The 14,778-nt window shown below is 41.0% G+C and overlaps 2 protein-coding genes across 6 annotated transcripts in view; one reads left to right on the top strand and one right to left on the bottom strand.

Moving 5' to 3' along the window:
* Positions 1-1,470: 1,470 nt before the first annotated feature.
* On the top strand, positions 1,471-2,638 carry LOC106653205 (zinc metalloproteinase nas-14). The gene is made up of 4 exons (XM_014372553.2): positions 1,471-1,621; positions 1,688-1,858; positions 1,962-2,398; positions 2,510-2,638. The coding sequence occupies exons 1-4, from the start codon at positions 1,471-1,473 to the stop codon at positions 2,636-2,638; spliced, it is 888 nt and encodes a 295-aa protein (XP_014228039.2).
* A 2,013-nt stretch (positions 2,639-4,651) lies between these two features.
* The window catches only part of LOC106656289, a 99,047-nt gene continuing 88,920 nt past the window's right edge, over positions 4,652-14,778 (bottom strand). For 3 of the 5 annotated variants that reach the window (XM_023462799.1, XM_023462800.1, XM_014377166.2), the window contains 6 exons: positions 11,904-12,127; positions 11,274-11,826; positions 9,824-10,573; positions 8,552-8,683; positions 6,813-7,475; positions 4,652-6,740 (listed from right to left, as the gene is read on the bottom strand). In XM_023462799.1, the coding sequence (XP_023318567.1) occupies positions 6,048-6,740; positions 6,813-7,475; positions 8,552-8,683; positions 9,824-10,573; positions 11,274-11,826; positions 11,904-12,127 (3,015 nt within the window). In that variant the 3' untranslated portion in view covers positions 4,652-6,047. The remainder of the gene's footprint in view (positions 6,741-6,812; positions 7,476-8,551; positions 8,684-9,823; positions 10,574-11,273; positions 11,827-11,903; positions 12,128-14,778) is intronic. The other 2 variants (XM_023462801.1, XM_014377184.2) reach the window with 1 other exon arrangement.

The raw sequence follows: 14,778 nt of genomic DNA, 5'->3' as shown, positions 1-14,778 counted from the left end.
CGAGAGAGGCCGAGAAACTTTATATTATTATAAACTGTCCGGGAGAGAGAGAGATGTATTTATAAGAAATTAAAGTTTTTCTCTTGGCGCGTCCAGCAGCAACATTCAATATATTTTTCGCGTTCAAGAATGTTCGACACGAGGCGATAACGAGGCGTCGAATTAGTCTACGCTACCGAGTACAATATCTATGCGGAGATATGTGTGCGTGATATTGTGTGCGAAACATAGAGAGAGAGAGGCAGCCGCGCGAGCGAAACAGTAAACATGTCAAAAAGCAAAACAAAAACTAATGATGCATGTCTCATTTGATTTTATTAAAATGCATCATTTCCACACTTCGGCGCGTCTAACGCTCGATTAAGCTATTGACGATTAAAGTCTTGATCGATCGAGTTTTTCACCGATTTTCAACGCAACAATATAATGTTTGGTGAAAAAAAATTATATGCGCGCGAAACAAATTCTCGAGCTTGTCTGCAGCAACAGCAGCTTTTCGTGGAACGCGCTGCTTTTATTTCATGATAATGCAACGCGAATGGACTACATCGTAAACACGAAAAAAAAGATTAAGACGCGTTTGCAGGTAGCAGATAGATACAAAAGTAGTTCGGTAGTTTTTGATACTTGAATATATTATCAAAATCCAGGGCATAAATTAGCACGAATGTTATGTGTGAGATTTAGACAGGCGTGAAAGAAACGGGAGGCAGACATATAAGTACATTGAATAGTTAACGATTTTCTACTGTATTGAAGTATGAAACAGGTCCTCCTCACGCCTATAAATCGATATATAGCATATATAAGCTTTCACCCGAAATACGGCTGACCCACATCGAAGCTATGAACCATAATTTTACCTATAAACTCGACGTTTTCTCTCATTCTCTGTCTTTGAGAGTAATCTTAATGATATACAAGGTTAATTAGTGGCGGACTACCGTGTATACAGACACCTAACATTGATCTAATTTTTCACCGACTGTGATTTGAAATACAGCAAGAAGATGTTCATGAATAGCTTACGATTTAATAAGTACTATTATATGCTACAATTGAGTTGATTACTTTGTGCCTCCACCGGTAGATGGCGAGTACCCGTGTCTGTAAATCTGCAAGTGGCAAAGTAAAAATAATAGTATAAGTCAAAGCAAAAAATGGGAAAAACACATTAATTTTTTCGAATATTCAAATTACCTTCTTATGGCATGAGAGATTAATGACCTATCATCGGCACAATTTTAATGTTTATTTTTAGAACGGCTCCCAAAAAGATGTAACGAATATCGCTATTATTATATTTCTGCATTTGCATATCACAACACCACTAATTTCTTGCATTACGTGAACCGAAAACAAAATCCTTTACTGTCCCGAAAAAAAGTTATTTAAGCAAATCTGTGCTCGGGTATCAGTCAAAACAATTGCGAGCTTTAAAACAACGAGCCGTTCATGTAACTCGTTAGTATGAGGTCGAGTATAAAGTATTTCATTCTGTTGTATTATTTTTTTGTCACCACAAGTACTTTACCCGTTAAAGAAAAAGTTAAAATTAAGTACCCTTCGGCAAAGTATGGAAGTCTAAAAGAGAAAAACTTGAAAGATAAAAAATTGATTGGTAAGATGACAATAAAAATATAATTTAATGAAATGTTTATCATTTAAAATATTTTATTTACTATAGCTGCAGCTATTGATCGTTGGAAACCTGAATATGGTAATGTATGGGAATTGAGTGGTCTTCACGAAGGAGATATAATGTTGAGTGAAAATTCCTTGAGAAACATCATGACAAACGAGAGCAAAAAATGGTCCGATGGAATTGTGCCATACTTAATAGAAGAAGACGCCTTCGGTAATTATTCAATACTCCTAAATTTTTTACAATGTCATCCATAAATTTTAAAAATGGAATTTCCGAATTTTTTTCTTGCAACGCGGACGCGCCACTCGTACAGAGGAGGACGAAGTAAAAAAAATAAAAAGCGCCTTGGACGATTTCCATCGTAAGACCTGTATTCGTTTTCGTCCTTACAAGGAAGGCGACGCGCACTTCATAACTGTAAAAAGCGACGATCCAGGTTGCTGGTCCTACGTCGGCAAACACGACGAGGGCCAAGTGGTCAACTTACAGCCGCCCAACTGCTTGAAGCACGGCACGATAATTCACGAGCTCATGCACGCGCTGGGCTTCTATCATCAGCAGAGCGCCGCGGATCGCGACGACTGGATCGACGTGGTCTGGAAAAACATACGCGCCGATCGCCAGCACAATTTCAACAAGTACGACAAGGCGAGCGTGACCGATTACGGAGTCGCTTACGACTACGAGAGCGTCATGCATTACAGTGCTACGGCTTTTTCGAAGAATGGAAAGAAAACGATAATTCCTAAGGTATATATATACGAGAAAAACTATATTGTATTTATAGAAGCCTGGAAATATGTCCTGATCTCTCATGCATGTACATTGAACACAATCGACGTTTTTCATATTGTAAAATAGGTTGGAAATGTCACACTTGGTCAGCGTGAAGGCTTCAGCGCTAAAGACGTCAAGAAAATTAATCTCATGTACAAAGCTCAGTGTGAAAATCGAGAAAAGAAACGATATCGCGACGTCGCAGTCGAGTAACAACGAGTTTTTTTTTGCCACACAAATTCCATTCAACTAGATCATACTTTTCAACTTGTGAGGCACTTTTTACTTCTCACTATATATTCAGTAAAAACGACACAGTGTATTTGATATATTGAAGAATTAAAATAAAAATTACAATTTACTGCGAGCTTAAACATTTTTTCTTAAATTTTACTCTGTAACAAGAGATATTTAAACATCAGTTCACTTTTAATTTATGTCGTCTCGAATTACCTCCATCACACGAAGAGAATATTTTATTTAATCCCGACGAATGAATTTTGCCGAGTGGTGATATTTTTAATAAGTAATAATTTTTTAAATAAAAAATAAATGTGTAAATAAATTTCAAAATACTTGATTATGCATCGAAGCGCATTTGTCGGCGGTGAGAAATTTTTCAAGCTTTCAAGGTGCAAGACGAAGATACCGCGGCACGGTAAAGAAGATTCACAGTAGAGCTTAAGCTCTACATGCGCCGATGTCATGAAGCTCCATAAAGCTACACAGCCGAGAGATATTGCTATACATCGATGAACGCAGTGCTTGGAGGAATCCGAGGAGTCCAGTAACTCCATCTTACAGTTAGTTTTCGAAACGATCTGCCCGTGGCGAACCTGGCGACAATCAAGAGGTACAGCGCGTGATATTTGATCGAGCGTATAGCAATTTATGATTTTTGAAATTCACGTTACCTGCTTTATCAACAAATAATAAAATTCCCTATTAATGGATTCACAGTAAGGCTGGAAGAGCTGGAAAAGAAAATGAGTATTCTGCTTTTTTTTTTTTTTTGAAAACAACGTATTTATATTTATATTTCATTCATTTGTCATAAATACATTCTCAGCTTCTAAAGATTTCTTTTGTGTATAGTATAATTAATAATTATTTTTCGTAAAGATTTTCTTATATGTTCATTGATAATACATTAGCACCATTCACTCTTTATTACTATTATGGTCACACCATCATAAATAAAACATCAGTATTTACATATTATTCTGTTATATTTATTTACACTCAAGTCATATTTCACGTAATCGACTTAGTTTTTTAAGACTCTAGAAATATTGAGCTTGGTCTGGTCAGTTTATTTAAAAAGTTAATTTTTATCTAATTAAATTACCCATTTCTTATTATGTTTTCATTTATAATAAATCACATACACAAATGTAATAGTTAAATTTCAGATAATATTTTCAGTTACGTGCTGAGATCAAAATATGATTTAGTGTGAATTTGACAACATTTTTAAGATTGAAAAACAAATCAATAATAATCAAGATTACCTAATAAAGTTGGTCTTTATTTTAGATTTTGTTTAGAACTACCGAATTTATAAAATATCCATCACCGTTAACTACTCAACATCAAGATAAAACACTTATATGATCTCTTTTCTCACTTATACGTTATTAATTGATAATAATAAGAAAAAATCATCTGAAATCTCAGAAAGATCAAATGAGTTTTAGAAGCTTTAAAAAATGGCATTAAGAGTAGTGATAAAAGTTGATTCTTCGATAATATTTCAAGAAGCAATGAAAGCTCATTGGAATCTGACCTGTAGTTTTTTTCTAGAGATATCTATTCATCACACAGTAGCCTTCAATAATTTTATAGCGAGGGTGTACAATATTCATTTTCTATTTTTTATAACTAACTACAGAATAAATAATTCAATTTCAATGCTATAAAATTTGGCATTTTACAAGTCGATATCGTTATTTACATATACTTGAAACTTCTAATAATATTATTGTGTTTTATTGGCAAAATCAGTTCATTTCATTGCAGTAAAAATATACCGAATGATAACAATTGATTTCACATACAACAATAATGTTTCAAAGTTTTATGAATTCCAAAAATTTTTAATTTGAAAATATTAGTGTTTGGACAAGCTTACATTGACATTTGACTCTTGGGGACAAAAAATGTTCATTTCAACGTAATTCTTTTGAATATTTAAATACTCTCAAATTAATGAATCAATAGATTTTAAATTCATTAAATAGTGATTTTTAAACTTACGATATTTAATTTATATCTATCCAATTCATATCAAAATGATTTTTAAGATAAACGTGAAATCGTCGTTACATTATTTCAGAAAGTCGTAAATAAACTTTTAAACTACAAACGCAGTCAAATCTTGTTAATTTCGGTGCTCGATGGTACGTGTCTATGTAAAATGTTTAAGGTACACCTCAAGTTACAGTAAATACTTTTTTTCAGGCACCTGTGAATATTTACAATAAAAGAAATGAAATGAGTGTTTTTCGTTCACCATCGCGATACATTATACTTATTTACATATGGGTGTAATGTGTATAATTTTGTTTGCTTTACTTCTGCTGCACAAGCTAAATTTTTGTATGCTACTTTCCAGAGATGCACATTACGTTATTTTAACTTTTTTTTCTTCACATTTTCAGATCTGAGGGGGGTGTAGAAAAATATGGAATCTAATTATAAGAAGAAAACTAGTCAATACTGTGAGCTATATTAGAAAATATTATTTGATTCATGCGCACTAAACGAAGTGACGAGTCATTCACTTGTTTTAGATTTTATATTTTCCCTCTTCGAATAACATATCAGATTTTCGCTACTATATGAAATGAAGATGAATCGACATTTATTCAACATTCAGCATCAGAAGGTCCTCGTTACATCGTGCACTGCGGTCGCTGCTGCTAATGTATATTAAGTATCAATTACGTACTCTTAAGCCTAATGTGTGATCTCCATTTTTTTTTACCTACTTTACATTAGAAGGTACTAAAAAATTCCATCGTTTCATTATAACAATAACTAACTGTAGTAATTATCCTAAAAATGCATTCTCTCAATTATTTGCTACCTCGATTTCTTTTAAAAATTCTCGCTCACGACATTCAACTTATCATAGGCGTATTTTTGTTTTTTTTTTATTAAAATTCATTCATCAATACAAAACTTACCATCAACGTATATTATATAGTAATGACGTCTGTTTAATATAATTTTCTCGCGACGAAAATTCCAGATTCTCGTCGTACCTCGATAAATTCGATTTTCATGTAACATTTATCATATAGGAAGAAACCATGTGGGCTTTGAATGACAACGAAGACACGGAAAGTACTTACGCGCCGACGAGACAAAAATTCTCTCAGTCCAAACCGATAGAGCAGCAGCGGGCTGGAAAAAAAAGTCGGCTCGTCGCGTTCGCAAGCTTGCCAAGTAGAAAAAGTAACGACGATTCGAGCGATCGCAGGTGGTTGATGTACGCGCGGGTCGGTCGTAATAATAATAATAATGGTTGTGGGGCAGTGGATAGCAGTTGGCTCTTCATGAGTTTCTTCGGCGGTCGGTTGCGCAGCTGCTGTTGGAAGAAGCCGCGACAGAAGCCGGGCTAGGAGCCCGGCGGACTCGTGGACGAGGTCTCGCTGCTGCGACGCCGCCTCTCGAGCTCCTGGGCGAGCATGGCTACCTCCCAGTTGTTGTGGCCGTGCTCGTCGATGATCTCCGCGACGTCGATGACCTCCGAGCTTTCCTCGTCGTCGGTGCTGTCGGCTGCCTGTTGCTGCTGCTGCTGCTGGACCGATTGCATACCACTGGTGCCGGCCACGACGGCTACCTCGTCGCTCGACTCGAGATCGATGACGACGTCGCCCGACGAGCCGGCCCAGACGGCCTGGGGCGTGATCGAGCGCGGCAGGTCCTGCAGCTCGAGCGTCTCCTCCTCGGAGTGCTCGTCCCAGGAGCGACGGGCCGGCCGCAGGGCCAGCGCGCTCGTGCCCATGCCCGTGGTGTCCGAGGATCGGCGACGTCGACGGGGTCGGGCCGCCCCGGCCGCCTGCAGCACCGTGTCCACCGAGCCGTCGCGCATGAACGGATGGTCCTCGTTGTCCTCGGCCAGCTCCTCCTCCATCGAGCCGTCCTGCACGGTGCTGTCGCCGAAGGACTCCTCGTCGTCCTCGTTGCCGCTCTCCTGGTTCTCCAGCTGCAGTATGCGCGCCTGCAGCTGCAGTATGATCTCGTCGCGCTTGCGGATCTCCGACTGCAGCGAGGAGAACTGTCGCTCGTACTTGTACTCCTCGGATTCCTGCAAAATTCATAAAAAATTTCGAGTCAGTATCGGCGCTTGGCTCGGCTAAAATCGAAACAACGGAGTCACCATTCTGGTCTGGAGAACGTTTCGAACGGCCGCGACGAGGTCGTTCATGCACTCGTCCTCGCGCGTCTTTGGCTGCTGGTACTGAGCGGAGACCAGAGACGTCGAGCTCGGGGCTCCGATGGCCAACGGTCGGAAACTGACTTTTGAATACGGCAGTGTTTGCTGTTGCTGGGCCTCCAACTGATCGGCGCCATCGGCGGGTACCGCGGTGGTGGTGGCCTGGGGCGAACCGACACTCGGCCCCTCCTGCAGAGACAACGAACCGGACGACGAGCTGCTGCCGCCGCTGGCCGCCGAGTACTGCCTCTGCTTGATGCTCTGCTGGTGCTGGAGCAACTGCTGCTGCAGCTGCTGCTGGAACTGCTGATGGAGCTGCTCGCTGCCCGGCGGGCTCTGCAAAGTATACTTGTTAAAGGTCACGCTCTTGGCTAGCTTGGAGTGCCTGGCCGCGTAGCCCTCGAGGGTCGGGGCGCGCATCAGCTTTTTCAGCTCGGCCGTCGCGGCCTCGCGGTCCGGCGTGCTCGTCATCGAGGAGACCTCCGAGCTGTCGGCTCTGCTGCCCGCCGACAGCTTCTTAAGGATACTCTTAAGCTTGCGCCGTTCTAGCGTTTCATTTTCGGGCGAAAGCTGTTCTGGCGATTGACAAGTGCGACGCTGGCGCTCCTGCAATTATGCGCATACCATATCTCTACATCTCTCTGCACCTCTCTCACATTTTCAGAATTTATTTTTTTTGAAATTTTTTTTTTTCAATGATATAACGAGTACAGATAGCAATGTCAATGGTGTATCGTCAATTTTTTACACATTCAATCAAACTTTGAGTATAAGCAAAATGGTTTTCGTAATGCCGATTGTGTTCGTTTTTTTATTATTTTTTTTTATATATATTTGTGAGTCGAGTGTTGCGAGACGTGAGCTTGCGTTTTTGGCTGCGTGCACAAAAATTGTATAAGTATCTTCATGCACGGTGAATTTCTTTTTTTTTCAATTCTCTAATAATAACGACGTTTTCTATTGTGAAAAAGATTGTATTACATGGGAAAATAAAGGTCATTCGATTACGTGTGCGTTCCGCATTCGTGCAAAAGCATCGGCGTGATTTGTCATTTTGCCAGTTCGTGTCATGAAACATTTATATTCTTTGCGCATGCAGTATACAGAAGTGAAAATAGCTTTAGCATTTTAGCAATATAATTTTCCCTCGAGTTGAGCTGTTAGATTAGAATTGAAAATACTTTAAAAGAAAATGTAAACGTGTCAAAGAGTTGCCTGGAAACGCCTTGTAAAAATTCAAAAGTACATAAATTTTATCACAGAATCGAAAATTTAAGCTTAATATTCAGAGTAAAGTACATTTTTTTGACTTTGTCACTTGTAGATTCATTTATAATTCTACTCGCCATCTAGTGTTGAATTTATTATCCGAGGTTTATTAGCAGGAGAGTAAAATGCTCTTTTGATCCTTGTCACTTTGGGTTAACCTTTAAATACGATAATACTACTTTTTAACACTAGATGGTGAGTACTTTGATGTCTAAATCTGCAAGCGTTGGAGTTTAAGTAATTTTATAAGTGAGAACATAGTAAATATAAATATAAATATAAATAATGTGAATCAAAATATTAAATACAATATTTACAAGAAGTTCCAGGCAATATCAAGAGCTTTTCTCATAGACATTAGAGCCATCTACTAACAAAGAAAAGGATTTTTACTTAAAATTTAAAAATATTACTATTAGCATATCAGGAACCATCGTTGTATCGAAAATCAGTCTATTTTTGCGAAAAGCTGCTGAAGAGTCAGTCGGAGAAATATCCTTGACCCAAAGTCGTGACGCTTGCCTAGCACAAGTGTCTTCTAAAAACTGATAATCATTTCGATACGTTCAGCTTTCGTAATTTTTGATATCAATGAATATATTTTTGTGGTGAATGAAAAAAATTTGTTTAATTTTCAACGCGAATGTATTAAAAGCATTTCGTTTCGATGTGGTAATCTAGATTTTTAATCTGGATAAGATATTTAATCTGGATATAAAGATCTATAAGTATCTTTGAACTAAAATCGTAAATTTTGGATAACTATAATTTTTCTTTAAAAAAAAAATAAGTCAGTTCTAAACTCATCTATATATTTGGAAAAGGGACTATATGCATTCGCGGTCCTCGTGTCATAGGATCATAATAGGCTATTTCAATTGTGAATGTATATTGGTTAAATTTGATTTTTTGTAATAAGCTATACGCATGACAATATAAATCTTGAAATTAACGATGAAAACATCTGAAGCACTTCGTGCAAGCTGTATCCTAAAAGTCTCGAGCTTCGAGCGAGCTCGTAAGTTGTGCCCGCTTCAAATTAGTTGTAACCGAGAGTAAGTTAGACCGTGGCGAAACCATACGAACGATATACTCGTTACACAAAATACAAGCTAGCTAATTCGAGGGAGTTCGGAGAAACCAGAGCTCGACCGTTTACATCATGTAGTAGATATTATTTATCGAAATTCTGTACCGCGGCAAATGTTCGCATCACCCGCGTGTGTATACGTGTGTATAGTTACAATTAAACCAAAACTGTACGCATCGAATTATGTCAATGACAATTACCAAATCGTGCGGCGGAAGCGACGATTGCTCCGAATCACCGAACGGCAAATATTTTCAATCAACGCGCAGTTGTGTGTCTACCGTGTCGAACACAGCAGACGCGCGAGCCGCCTCGATCGATGAATATGTCCGCGGCCGGTATTACCGCAATTTCGAATCGTACCAATTATCATATTTCACGTTTATATATCGAGTATCGCGATGCGTTTGTCGAGGGGAAAAAAGCGCTATAATTTACGTGGGGTAATACAGAAGCATATATAATAGCGTATGAAGACAAAAAAAACATCGTGATCTTGAGTGCGCATAATGCAGCGAGGGGGGGCGGCGGGTAAAAGAGTAAAAATACAGTCTGCGTATGGCGAGGAAGGATCGAGATGAGATGAGAATCGTACCTTGTTGAGCTTGGCGAGCCTGCGCGCGTACTCGATGGCGCAGGCCTCCGAGTGGCTCCTCGTCAGATTGCTGTCGAACTCGACGCTCTCGCCGCAGTCCAGGCTCGAGCTGCGCACGGCCCGCTCGAGCTCGGCCAGCTTCTGGCGCTCGTTCAGGATCTTGAGCTTCTTGACGAAGGGCAGGCCGCCGTACTCGGGCGACAGGTCGTCCACCGAGGCGTACATCTTGGTCTGCTGGCTGCTGCCTCCGCTGCTGCCGCCCTTTTTCGCGGCGCCGCGCCGAGCTTGCACGGAGTCGCGCGAGTGGTAGCGCGACGTCGAGGCCGTCGCCCCCGCCGCCGTCGTCGTCGTCGTTATCGTTTCCGAGACTCGAACTGTGGCGCTGCTCGAGGGACCACCCTTGATCGAGGCGTCCTTGAGCATGGCCCATTTGCGACTCGTTCCCGCGTCGCCGTCCATCGACGAAGCGGCCAGCGGCGACCTATGCAGCGCCAGAGAGCTGCCCATCATGGTGGCCTCGGCGGAGGTGGCGTCGTCGGTCTGGTCGCACGACGCGAAGATCTCGCTCTCCTCGGGGATGACGCTGCTGCAGGGCGGCAGCAGAGGCTCCTTCACCACCGCTGACTCGATGGCCACGGTATCGGGCTCGGGCTTGGGTTTCTTGTGCAGCAGACGTTGAATCATCGACGCGCCCGCTCCGACGCCCGTAGTGCTCGAGCTCGTGCTCACTAGCTCCGCGCTTGCTTGGGTCTGCAAGAAACATCATGGATTTGAAAACATACACGTTGTTGAAAAAACCTTAAATTCAGTACTATTTCCATGAAATCTTATTTGAAAATTAATGTATCAGTTCTGATTTATTTATTTTTACAAAAACCATACCAACAAAATGCATGAAAATGCAACCAGACATATCATTTTGATGGTGAAAATTAATGCAAAATATTTAATTCTATACTCAAATTTAAACATTTTGATTGAATGTTTATGTCCAAGTACAAATTTATTACTCGCGTTCATTACTGAAAAAACTTTTGAAAATTTAATCTTAAAGTCAGCCTTCACCGCTAGATGGCGAGTACCTTTCTTTGTAATTGTGCAAGTGGAACTGTTAAAATAATTATATAAGTCAAAACACAGTTGAACGAAACGCAGTCGATCTGAAAACAGTTGGGTTATGTCTGCGTTCGTTCTTACATTGTTACACAAAAAAATTAAAACTAATGGAATCTGAATCAAATAGAAGGAATATTTTACATTAAATTCAATGAAAAATTGACATTGAAAGTAATTCTTTGAAAAATCTGCAAATGTAATTCAGATCAGCATTCGCAATAGTTTGAATTTTCTACAAAAAATGCGCAAAATAAAAAGCTTCTCCACTTTCGCATTAATTTCAACGTAAATATTTCTAAGAGTGATATCTTTTTTTACGCGGCGTAAATTTTACCATTTCCGTGGTCTGATGGCCGGCGGCCGCCTGGTCCATGAGATTTCGCCTCTCCTCGCGCTCCTGCTTCTCCTTGAGCAGCCTCAGCCGACTGATGAGCGGCAGTCCAGCGCCCAGCGGCGAAATCGGCGGCTCCGGGGCGCCGGACGCGAACGAGTCCACGTGGCTCTCGTCGATGCGCGTCTGCCGCCTGAGCTGCGGCGCTCGCGCCGTCAGGGGCTGGAGCTCGAGGCCGTCGTCGTTGGGCCGGCCGCTCCTGCGGCTCTTGCGCAGCACGTTCTTGAGGCCCTTGGCGTCGCTACGGAGCTTGTCGACGATGCGCAGCTTCTCGCCGATTCGCTTGCCCGTGCTGTTGTCGGACGAGTCGTGGCCGCCCGGCGACGGCGGATTGCGATAGGCCCGCGCCACTCGCTGCGCCTCTCTGAGTCGCTTCTCGCCGAGCTTCTGCAGGATCTCCTGGGCCTCGGGGTAGTCCTTGAGCGCCGCGAGCACGTCCTCGCGCGACAGACTGAACAGCTCGGAATAACCGACCGAGCGTACGTCCGCCGTTCGTCTGAGTTAGACAATAAAAATGTTACATTATTATATTTCGCTGCGAGCAATGTTATATCCAGAAGTTGATCGACTTACTTATTGAGTCCATCGAGATTAAGTATTCCAATTTCGCCAAAAAAATCGCCGGCCTTCATCGTCGTGAGTACTCGGCCCGTCTCGCCGACCACCTCGAGGATTCCGTCCGCTATAATGAACATCTCTCGCGCCACCTCGCCCTTGCGACATATCGAGTCGCCCGGTGTAAATATGTAGGCTTTCATCTTGAGAACGAGGTCGTGCAAAAACTCCGGTTGACATTCCTGCATCACAGAGAGGCAGACAAACAATCGTACAAATGTATACACAATGTAGTGAGTATTTCAGCAAAAATATTATTGTTTCGTTTACTATCTCTCTGTCAAAACTCGACGGCGTTGCAAAAATATTTTTGTGCTGCTGCTGCTGTGGCGCGCTGTGTTTTTTTACGGGTCCAAACGCGATAAAAGTATAATCTAATAGTCATAAACTTCGCATCAGGATCCTTTTTTTTATACTATACTCCGGGCGCGCCACGCCACGCTAAGATATAAAACCGCACACGGCTGACTAAATGGCTTACTTTCGCAACTCTGCCACTAGGCAAGTAAAACAAGCCAAACTAAATAAAAATCAATTTTAAGTTTCGTCCGAGGAATGGATAGTATAAAGCGCGGTAAGTGATAAAAAAAACAAATGCCTGGCAACAGCTTAATGTATGATTGATTATACCGCACGTACGCTTACAAATTCGCTAGGTGCACTCGCCAGAATAGATGAGATACCCTTTCTCCGCGCGGGGATAATAAAGTACGTATATATACGCATTTCAAAGCAGTCGATCGTTGCACACACTCCGGGATTAATCCACGAGTGAGTTTTTAGATGGTAAAAACTACGATGGATGTGTTATTTTTGGAACAAGATTTTTGACTCGTATATTCATTACTCTCTTTTTTTCTCTCTTCTTATATAAAATACTTTGATCGATTGTGTGCAGTTTATATATTTCCCAAACGTATATTGACACATATATTCATCCGATATTTGTATCGCATATTTTTATGAAGATTTTAAGCTCCTGTCAACTTCGGGAGAAGATATTTTTTTATTCCACGTATAGAGCCGAAATCGTTTTATCGAACTTTTTGTGTGCATACTTTATATTGGATTTGGGGAGGACGATAGGAATATATATAAGGTAAACGTTGCGCACAAAAAAATATTGTCGCGACCAAATAAATTATATCAAACTCTTATATAAGTGTCGGAATGATTGAATTTATATACGAAGAAACAGACGAGGGGCAATTATTTGTTTGAATCAACAAAATATAACGTAAATAAATGTCGACCCTCCAAGAAATAGAGCTTGAAAAAGTTTTTTTGCACCCCCGACAAAGTGTGTATGGTAATACAAGTTTTACTTAATTTGTAATTATGTTTTATCTGTACGCGCACAGAAACTTTGATACGGCGAATAAAATATATTTCGCGCTTGTTACAGAAAGTTGTTGAAACTTTTATAAGAGTCTATTATAAAGTAAACTATTCAGGCCAAGAATTTCATACGCTGTAAACACAAAATTTACAAATAAGCACCCCTGAGTATATGTATGTGCGCGCGCGCAAAGTTAAATTTAACAACTTCGTCTTCGCTCTGTGTGTGTATATGTCTGTGTGATTTAAAACGAGCTGAAGTAAAAAAAATCAGTTTCAACGGTCAGAGAGCGAGGTATATAAAAAAAAAGAGATATATCCGCGCTTACATCGACGATCCGTAAGATTTAATTGGAAGTCGTTAAAAGAAATATGAGACGCGTCTGTATAGATAAGCTCGCCGCGATGTATAGGCGTGCAGATAAAAATGTCAAAGATCGGAAAGTATAAGGTATAAAAATCGCCTTCCTATACAAGCTCGCGCGCACAAAGTCGTGTTTCAGTTTTTAACAAGTTAACTTGAGACAAAAGTGTTATACGTGCGCGCGTATGTATGCGCCAAAGTTACGGGGCGCTCGAGAGCCGAGCCGTGTATAGTAATGCACGACTGAAGCGCGAGATGCAGTGTTAGTCTGTGTGTATGTGCATATAGACACAGGCAGTAAAGAAGATTACGATTCACGGCAAGTGGCCCATAATATCGTTGGGCGGCTATACGTATACATAGCTTGCCTGGCTGCCACACACGCGCGCGTTGGCTGATCCTCGACACGAGGGGGGCTAGGAGGGCTGGAGCTCGATCGCGCCACTGCACTTACTACTACTACTGCTACGTTGGTGGCCCCGATCGATGTAATATTATTTGCCCTGGGGATCAGTTCATTCGCCCCGCGATAGAATCTGTAAACTTTATCCCGACGGATGATGGCTAGTGCCGCGGCGCTGCCATGACGCATCGGCGTTGCATCCTGTTGTTCGTGTTAAAAATCGGGACGGCGACTTTCAAATTAAATATCGCGTGTAACGTGTCTTTTAGTACGACAGTTTCCTACGCTTAACGTTGAATCGTTTATTCGTCATTAATTGCTAGGGACGAGAGAGATTCGCGCCTTTTGTGTGCATAAAATTCCACGTCTGCAGAGCTCGAGTTCGTTAAATTATTTAAATAACTATCGCGTTTTATCAAGTCAGAACGAAATTAACTTTTTGAATGAGATATCTTTTGGAGCAAATTTATCTAAGGAATCTCTTACGCGAGCCGTAGCGACTAGCTAAGAAACTTGATATTCAAAAGCATTCAAGTCGAAAAATACCATCTTATTAAATTATTTTGATTGTTATCGCGAGCAATTAGCACTGCTATATCTCTTTCACCTGACCTTTCGACTCGAGCACTCTTTATATCCACGGATGCAAATATGAAACAAGCATCGAGCCTGTTCATAATTTTAATTATGAAAAATGTTCCCGGTTAAAATTCTCACCATGATTAATG

Source organism: Trichogramma pretiosum, unplaced genomic scaffold, assembly GCF_000599845.2.
Source record: "Trichogramma pretiosum strain Unisexual culture from Peru unplaced genomic scaffold, Tpre_2.0 scaffold1, whole genome shotgun sequence".
Classification (NCBI taxonomy): Eukaryota; Metazoa; Arthropoda; class Insecta; order Hymenoptera; family Trichogrammatidae; genus Trichogramma; species Trichogramma pretiosum.
This window is presented reverse-complemented; position numbering and strand designations above follow the sequence as displayed.